The sequence below is a fragment of the Protobothrops mucrosquamatus genome, unplaced genomic scaffold (genome assembly GCF_001527695.2).
Source record: "Protobothrops mucrosquamatus isolate PMUCROS unplaced genomic scaffold, P.Mucros_1.0 scaffold1498, whole genome shotgun sequence".
Lineage (NCBI taxonomy): Eukaryota > Metazoa > Chordata > Lepidosauria > Squamata > Viperidae > Protobothrops > Protobothrops mucrosquamatus.
Genome location: NW_015387672.1, coordinates 510,555 through 520,241, shown reverse-complemented (window position 1 = coordinate 520,241; position 9,687 = coordinate 510,555). Strand labels below are relative to the sequence as shown.

The 9,687-nt window shown below is 39.9% G+C and overlaps 1 protein-coding gene across 1 annotated transcript in view; it reads left to right on the top strand.

Annotated features, from left to right (window-relative positions):
* The first annotated feature begins 3,874 nt into the window (after nucleotides 1–3,874).
* MLH3 (mutL homolog 3) overlaps nucleotides 3,875–9,687 on the top strand; it is a 21,414-nt gene continuing 15,601 nt past the window's right edge. Inside the window, exons 1-2 of the mRNA XM_015822216.1 lie at nucleotides 3,875–3,892; nucleotides 4,620–7,839. Of these exons, the coding sequence (XP_015677702.1) occupies nucleotides 4,662–7,839 (3,178 nt within the window). The 5' untranslated portion in view covers nucleotides 3,875–3,892; nucleotides 4,620–4,661. The remainder of the gene's footprint in view (nucleotides 3,893–4,619; nucleotides 7,840–9,687) is intronic.

Genomic DNA, 9,687 nt, shown 5'->3' with positions numbered 1-9,687 from the left:
GCCAAGCAATGTAGGCTGGCGACCCCCAGGGGGAGGGCCTTCTCTGTGGGTGCCCCCACCCTCTGGAACGAACTACCCCCCGAGATCCGGATGATTCCGGATCTCCTTACTTTCCGCCGCGCCCTCAAGACATGGCTTTTCCAGCAAGCGGGCCTGACCTAGGGAGGATTTTAGGTAGGGATGATTTTAAAAGTAATTTGAATCGGAAACACAGCTGGCAATATTTGGTTTTTAATTCGGCTTTTATTGGGGTTTATATTTTTGTATTTCTGTATTTTGCATTGTGTGTATAGTATTTGTTTTTTAATATGCTGTGAACCGCCCTGAGTCCTATGGGAGAAGGGCGGTATACAAATTAAATTAACATAACATAACAACATGTGGGAATGTACTTGACTGAAGAAGATCAGCTTCTCTGGGTCACCATCAAGCATTGCTCTAAGGGGTGGCGCCATCATAGGTTGCTGCCCCCCCCAGTGTGGCTGTATTCTCAGAGGTTGCCGGCCTCCCTGCTGTGGCTGTTGCACCCCCAGTGGATGCTGATCTCCCAATGGTGGCTGTGGCATCCCCCGTTGCTGCAGGCCCCCCAGCAGTTGCTGCACATTCAGCGGCTGTTGTCACCTCCACTGCTGCTGCACATTCAACGGCTGCTGACCTCCTGGCGGCAGCAGCTGTGGCATCCCCAATTGTGGCAGGGGCCCCAATGGCTGTGGCGCTCTCATCTGTTGCTGCCTGGCCAACAGCTCACACAGCTGTTGCATTATATCATGTTGAATGCTCACATCTGAATCTTCCCCCTACGTAGGCTTCGGGCTTGGGTGGTGCCGACGGTGAAGCTCTGGGCTGTGTGACTGATGGTAGTGACGGCCAGGGCTTTCATGGTACCTGTGGCGATCTGGGCTTCTAGAGGAGCGACGTCTTGGGCCTCCGTGTTCAGAGTGGCGGCTAGGACTGTCCCTCCTTGCAGGGCTGGAGGTTAATGTTGGTGGCTTCGAAGACGGGGAAGCCGCTTGTGTTCCATAGGCAGGGCTGGGGCTTCTTTTCAGCACGGACCGGCATCTTCTCCGCCGATCATGATCATTTGCATGGGCAGAGTGAGAGGGTTGCTCCCCACTCTTCATCTCTAGCCCCTAGAACCTCTCCACCAACTTCTCCACTGATTGGCTACTTCCAGTCTACAGAGACCTCAGTAGTCGATTTCCTGATTCTCCAGCGGCCCGGGGAACGCGATTCTCGAGAGGTTCCCTCTTGCAAGTCAACTTCGGTTGCTTTCAAAGAACTTGCTTTAGGCAGGGTTGTCTCAAGGGGCTTGGAGTCTCCACTAGGCAGGGTCCACTCCGATGACCAGATCAGCTCTGCGTTTTGGGTCTTGCCCCCAGCTGTAAGGCCTGAGAAGATTCCCTCTCCATCGGTGCACTGGCTTGCTCTCACTCCGCTGAGGCTACAGCCATGGCCGGGGTGCTGGATCCAGACACTCCTTCCTTCTCTATGTTGAGATCTTCCCCGAGTCTTTGTCAGCCTATCCCTCGACTTAGGGACGGTGACTGGAGCTCAGGACCCCAAGGCGATTAAGGTAGAAAATGTGGGGGTTTGGGGTTAATGTCATGGTTCCGATAGATGAAACCCATCAAAAGAACTTCAAGGCAAACTTCTTCCTTAAAGAACATTTATTCGGGAAACAAAGTATCGGCAATACATAGTTGAACCCAAAAACTAAATTCCCTTCCCCCTGATACAAAGTATAATTCCCACCCCCAATAAACTGTCATAAAACACATTCCCTAATTAGCTTCAAGCGAGGGCTTTCTCCTCAGCTCCTCAGCCCGCCAAAACGTTATCAGCTCGTCCTTGAGTTCCCACGGCAGTGTTATTATTATGGCTTACTGAGCTTACATCCCAACCCCCCCCACACACACTGCATCTGAATTCTAAAAGTAAAGAAAAGCATGTTAAAAGAAAAGAGAAAATGGCTGCATTTTCATCAGTTGTCAGAGCAGGAACATCCAATGTTAGCACCGTTGACAAAGTGAGTATAAATGACTTTTTTTGATCAAGACTTACACAATGCTATGCAAAGTATAAAAATATTTACTGTTCTGTATTTCAGTATAATCTAGTTACAAACCATGCTGTAACTATGAAGATAAACAGATGGGAACATACTAGTCATATTGGGAGGGGGTGCTCAGGGCTATGGTGTTCATACAACTCCTATGGACCAATTAAAGACTGATTCTTTTCAGCTGATATTTCACTATACACAAACAACAATATTTAATCCTGCACTGCTGGATATTGAATCTAAGCATGAAACAAATACCTAAATTTAGCATAACCCTCAGTTTTATTAACAATTTATAGCATTCCAATTAATATTCAAATATTGTCTCTCATAGCACATATTCCTTTTCCTTGGAATATGATAAGAGTTCATTAAGTCAGAGCTGCACAGCCACAGCCTTACGTCTCAGAACCTGTCCAGCTGCTGCTTATATCATGTTTCAGCAACAATATTCCTTTTAGTTCCTTGGCAACCTCAAATACTGTATTCCTACCAGTTTTAGTTTTTCTGTATTTTATCTTTGTTGATAAAAGAAAAATGTGTTTTAAAAAATTGACAATCATTTTAAAAATAATTAGGCCCTTTTTGGCACTCATTTTATATGACTGCCATATATTTTAAAATATATATTTTTTTCTCCCTAAAGGTATTGATTTATATTTAAACTCTTGAAGGATAACTTTGAAGGAGTGTATGAATCAAAATGGTAAATATTCATAAAAATGTCCAGTGCTTCAAAGATATTTTTAAATATATATTTTTTCTCCCTAAAGGTATTGATTTATATTTAAACTCTTGAAGGATAACTTTGAAGGAGTGCTATGAATCAAAACGGTAAATATTCATAAAAATGTCCAGTGCTTCAAAGATCGTCTAATTCGATATTTCCAATGGGCATGGTTATTATAGTTGAAACTTACATTTAAGATGAAAATATGTGGACTTCCGGTGGCAGGCGATTTCGTCGGTCGCAGCTGTTTGCTGCCTCCCGCCTGTTTTGTGTAAAAGCCGGTTTGACAGCCAGCATCAGCTGTCAAACGGCTTGATACCTTTCCCCTGGGCATAAGGGGATAGGTGAGCTGCCCGGGGTAGGAGTTGAGTTCCCGAGTCGTCCTATATGGACGATGTAGGTGAGAACTCCTCCGGAGCCCCGAGGATTCTCCGCGATCCAGGACGCCTTCGCTTCGGCGAAGCTAGAAGNAAGATGAAAATATGTATCCACCTACATTTAAACACTAATTTTTCCTGGGCTACTTGTCCCCTTGCTCAACATTTTTTATTCTGTAGCTGTTTAATTCCGGAAAGATTGTTCAGGATTAGCTGATCATAGGAGACCCCGCGAGGATCAGTAGCAAGTTTGAATTTACTTATACAGTGATTTGGAGGAGCTAACAGAAAACTTCGAGCCGTCTTGTAAAAAAAAGAGAATACAGAAATACTACAATTCCCAGAATGCATTGCAATATTTCGATGTACGCTGGGAACTGAGGCATTCGAGAAGGCCCAATTTCTTCCTCAGCACCGACCTGCTTTCGACAATAAAGCCAACCGAAGAAGCGGAAGATGAGAGTTGGGTCGGATCCCACTGAGGTGATTTTGTCAGGCTGGAAAAAAAACACACTGAAGAGAAACGAGGCTGCTCTGGCTGTGCTTGGAATGAGAGGAGGCAGAGCCTGTAGTTACTTCAGAGGAGAGGCGATGGGAAGAAAACGGAACTAACGACAGATCTCCAGAAACTGCTTGATGGGGACGGCGCTACCCTCCACCCCCTTTCTCGCATGTCATCAGTCATCTTGAAGCCAAGCGTTCCTCCTTAAATCTGGCAGAAAGGTGGGACTTTTTCCGATTTCATTATTGTCCATTGCTAAAATAGTCTCAGCGGTGCAGCATTATCGAAATGTACATTATAAAGTCCTCTTACCTGCTTTACATCTTATTTTCCACTCGTCCAAGCTTCCAACCTATTTGCGTATGTGCAAGGGATTTGTCACATTTTTATCTTCCCAGCTGTCCTGTGAGAGCACTTAGCTCGGTGCATGACAGGCTGAATGTCAACACAAATAAATGAATGTAAGAGAGTTAACTATTGCATCAACTGACTGGTAAATGTAGCATGTTATCACAGAAAAAATTACAATTGCATTAATCAAAGAACGTCAACTTAGCTCACTGTAGTATTTTTTTTCCTAATATTTTCCATGTTATAGTTTAGAAATAAATTGTCCAGTTTCTCCACTATTCAGCTAATCGGTTATTAATGGGAACTGAGAATTAGGATTTGACTAAACAAGGGAGCCATTTTTAGGGGGAGAGCACAGGGAGAGCTATGTTAACATCCCTGCAAATAGTTCCTGCATGCAATTTGAAGGAAAGGCAGTCGAGCTAAACGTATCTAGATTGAACTTAAGCAAAAGAAAAATGTTTCTAAATTGAACTGGATTTTGTTTATTAAAATACAAAATGAAAATGGGAAACACTCTGGAAAATATTAAGGAATTTGTTAAATAGCTAGCTAAAAAAATTAAAAGATCATTGAATTCTCTGTTTTTTTTAACAGGACATTTACAGAAAGAGCAGGTGGCAATGCATAACTCTTACAATGATCAAATGCTTGCCTGGAGAAGTACAAGCCAGTTTGCGCTCTGGAGTAGCAATTAACTCAGTTGGACATTGTGTTGAGGAGCTTATCCTTAATAGCATAGATGCAAAAGCTACATGTATTGCTATTAGAGTGGATTTGGAAACCTTTAAAGTACAGGTGGTGGACAATGGCTGTGGGATGGGAAGAGAAGACCTTAACAAAGTAGGCAATAGATACTTTACTAGTAAATGTTATTCATTGGAAGACTTAGAAAATCTGAAGTTTTATGGCTTCCGTGGAGAGGCTTTGGCAAGCATTGCAAGTATGGCCAGCATATTGGAAATATCATCCAAGACAAGTAAGATAGCAAAAACCTTCTTGAAACTGTTTCACAATGGAAAAGGTTTGGAAGTCTCAGAAGCAGAAGTGAATAGGCCAAGTCTTGGAACAACAGTGACTGTATACAATTTGTACCATCAGTTACCCGTGAGGAGAAAGTGCATGGATTTCACACTGGAATTTGAGAGACTGAGGCATAAAGTACAGGCTCTTTCACTTGTTCATCCATCTGTCTCTTTTTCTTTACGAAATGAAGCTTCCTGTTCAATGGTGCTTCAACTACCCAAAACAAAAGATATGTGCACACGTTTTTCTCAGATTTATGGTCTAGGTAAATCCCAGAAATTACGAGAAATAAACTACATATCTGGAGGATTTGAACTAACAGGCTTTATCAGTTCAGAAGGACATTACAATAAAAATATTCAGTTTTTGTATGTAAATAATAGATTGATATTAAAAACAAAATTGCATAAGCTTATTGACTTTCTATTGAGGAAACAGAGCATTATATGTAAAACAAAAACTGGGTCTTTGCTCTCAAGTCCTGTCCGCCATCGTTCTGGCTCAGAACTTTATGGTGTGTTTATTATCAATGTGAAGTGTCAGCTTGATGAATATGATATATGTTTGGAACCCACAAAAACTTTAATAGAATTTCGCAGATGGGATGCTCTCTTAACCTGCTTTGAAGAAGGAGTAAAAGCATTTTTAAAGCAAGAACATCTATTTATTGAGTTGTGTGGTGAAGATACTACAGAATTTAATGAAAATAATGATTTTTGTTTGGGTAACATAACAGCTTTAAAGTCTTCTCTCCCCAAAGAGAAGAGTATGCAGGAGAGCTTTAAGACAGCTTGTGATAATATTGTGGATTCTTATGAAACATTTAATCTGCAATCAAAATCTGTCAGAAGAAAAATTACTCTGACAAAAAAGACAGGAGATAATATACAACCTATTAACAATGTGAAAGAAGTAGGTGTCTATTCAGATGTAACTGGTTTTGAATCTGTTCATGAATTGCAAAGTAAAGTTAAGTTTCTGCCTAATAAAAAGGACATTATTTCTGATTTTCTAAAATTCAATAAACTCCCTGAGGAGTCAAAACTACAGATTGATGTTATGAGTTCCAAATACCCAGAAAAACTTGGCATCCAAGACCAATCAATTGTTTCAGAAACAGACCAGCATTCTGGTACTTTGCTTTGTATTGAGAACCATGGGAAAGATGCAAATAGTCAACAAGATGCAGGAGTCCAGGAAAGAAGCCCTGATTCAGCTGCTGTAGAATGTACTGAAATTGTAGAACATATTGATGAATTTAAAAGTAAATATATTTTTGGAAATACCTCGATGGGAAAATGCAAGTCAGAAAAAAAGGGCAGAGAATTAAATACTGCTAGGAGACTGACTGTAGAACATGATCCTTTGAAACCAGGTTCCCAAAACATTATAGCATGTTTAGCTCAAAATCAGCCACCATATAAAACAATGGACTCTAGTAATTTATTAAACAGACAGACTAAACTGGGTCCAGTAAGTGCCAAGGATATGTCTGAAAAACAGCTAGAATGTTCAGAGCAGATTCCAAGTTCTTTAGAATATATGACAAAAACCAATATAATGCATACAAGAAACACAAAAGAATGGCTAGAAAAAAAGAGTACATCAGCCTCACTTCCTGCAGATAGTACTGTGCATTCGGTAATATCACATGTGAAAGGATATATGCCTGGGGTGGCTGCAGATTCAGTTAATCATATAGGAGGTGGTATAAACAGCAGTAGGCAAGTAAATGATGTTTCTGTTAGGCTTCAATATTGTGATTCAACTAAATTAAATTGCCATCCAAAACTGGGATCATTAGATAGGTTCAGAAAATATTATGGGAATTTAAAAAGGAATGCATCAATAAGAGGTACAGAAATAAGAAATAGTAATGAAGCAGCAGTCTGTTCCAAATCTATAACTGGCGATACAACAGATCTACAGAATATTTGTGGAACTCCAACAAAAGAATATATTGAGTCTAATAATAATGACTGTAATTGCCTCCTTCCCTTAGAAAAGTCTCAACATTTCCCAGAAGAAAATATGTCAATCAGAAAAGATTTTAGTACAAGTACCATTACAGAATATTCTCAAAAAGTAAGGAAATCTCTATCTGGATCTAATTGCACAAGGACACTCGCCTCTAAAGTGTCAAGAATGAAAGAATGTGATAAAGATGTTATGAGTACACAACCCATAGAGATATCTTTAGCTCAAACTGAAGTATGTTCAGGCCCCAAAGATAAAAATATACAGCGTCTCACATCTAGTACTCATTTGCAAAATACTTATAAAAAATCTCAACATTGTCCTTCCATAAGAAAGGAAGAGGCAGAAAGTAATTGTTTTGCTTCAGTCTCTGGCAAACAAGATAAATCCATGGGAACATTAAGTGCGAGACCAGATGGGGAAGGAACTATTGATCATTGTTTCATTGACACTGATGGAGAATACACAATCGCCCAAAATAGACATTCAGTTCTATGCAACAAAGTGGACACTGACAGTTCTTATGAAGATGCAAGCGTTATGGGTGAATTTACAAAGCAAGCTGTGAAATGTAATGAGCTTCAAAGTGTAAACATGCCTAGAAATATGGAGAAGAACACGGATGATTCAAGTGTGAGTGAGAAACCAAAATTCAGTCCCTCTAAATGGTTTTATCAGTTTGATGCATCATTGGGCAGAATGGTATTCATCAACAAAATGAGTGGGCTGAGTTCCTATAGAGCTCCTCCTGAAGAAACTTCGGTTGCTTGTACTCAGGATCTAAGCACAATGGCTGTAAATGTCATAGAGAATGGTAAGTATATGGTGTATATCTGTTTCATTGCCAATATAGCATTATGGAGAGAATGGCTGTATCAGGAGTTAAATCTTAATAATTCAGAGCATTAGCTTCCCCAATATACTGTGAGAGATTATGGAGAGACTGGGAAAGGAACAGAGGAGAGAACAGTCATAAGCAATTAAGAGACAGCAGATAAGCCAGTTGATAGTTTAACTCATAAATGACAGATTGGCCCAGATAAAAATAAATATGAGAAGAAGCATTGAAGAACTCGTATGTATTGTGGTGCCATTTATATTTTTATATTTTAATTTCTGCTAATCTTAAATATCTAATCTCTATAATATTAAAGAGTTTTCCGATTTAGTTATTTAAGTAGTAATTTTAAATGTACTGTGAATGTTTTAATAATTTCCTTATATTGTGTAAGTTACTGGGAGCTGGCAGCAGGAGAGATATGCAAATCAATTAATCAATCATCAATCAATCAAGTATGTTAAGTGTGTCTCCATCATACTTAACACACTAGTATTAAGTACCTAGGGGTGCAGATAACTAACAATCTGACTTGGTATCTTCATACGTTATCTTTAGTGACGTGTACAAACCAGCGTTTGCATTTCTTGTGTTGGATGAGGAGAGCACATCTTTCTCCTGTCCTGGCCACATTTTATAGAGGCACGACTGAGAGCATTTTAATAAACTGCATCACTGTTGGTTTGGTGGTAGCAGTGCCTCAGATAGAAGGCCCATACAGAGAGTGATAAGGACAGCTGAGAAGATTATAGGAAGCTCGCTTCTGTTATTCAGGATACTGTTTATAAGCGCTTTGTGCTTGGTGCTCGAAGCATTGTTAGAGACCCCACTTCACTGTCTTTTTCTGTTGCTCCTCTCTGGGAGGAGGTTTTGAAGTATTTATAGCAGAATTACTAGATTCTGTAACAGCGTTGTTCCTTATGCCATTAGTCTTGTAAATTGGCAGGATTCTTTTTTTTGCCATGTATATGTATATAATCGATAGATTGTGATGTTTCTCTTTATCAAATATGTTTGTATATGTGGGTATATGCATAATGGTATTTTTTTGAGAGCCGAATGCAACAAAATTTCATTTTAATGTATGCTGATTAGTGTATATTTAAAGTGACAATAAAGTTTAATTCCTATCCTATCCTATCCTATCCTATCCTATCCTATCCTATCCTATACTATACTATACTATACTATACTATACTATACTATACTATACTATAAATAAAAGTAAAGAATACCTCTTGTTGTTTCCAAGACTATGTATTGAGCCCAACTAGTTAAATATATTCCTGAAATCTATATAGTACTTGCCTCCTTAATCTTGCTCAGCTCTATGTCACTTAACATACATGTATATGTATGTCCTCGACTTACCACAATGGAGTCCAAAATTTCTCTTGCTAAGCAAAACAGTTGTTAAGTGAGTCTTGCCCCATTTTTACAACTTTTCTTGCCACATTTTTTAAGTGAATCACTGCAGCTGTTAAGTTAGTCACACAGTTGTTAAGTGAATCTGGCTTCCCCATTGACTTTGCTTGTCAGAAGGTCACAAAAGGGGATCACATGACCCTGGAGCACCACAGCCGTCATAAATACATGTCGGTAGCCAAGTGTCCAAATTTTGATTACATGATCATGGGGATGCAACAGTTGTAAATGTGAAAGATGATCATAAGTCACTTTTTTTGGGTGCCATTGTAACTTTGAACAGTCCCTCCTTGTGAAATGGGGGCAAGGGGTACAAGTGGGCTTGTTGATTATATATCTGGCTCCCTGCTATGTATCAACAGCCCTGCCTGAGCTGGCTGACGTGATAGCCGGGGTGGC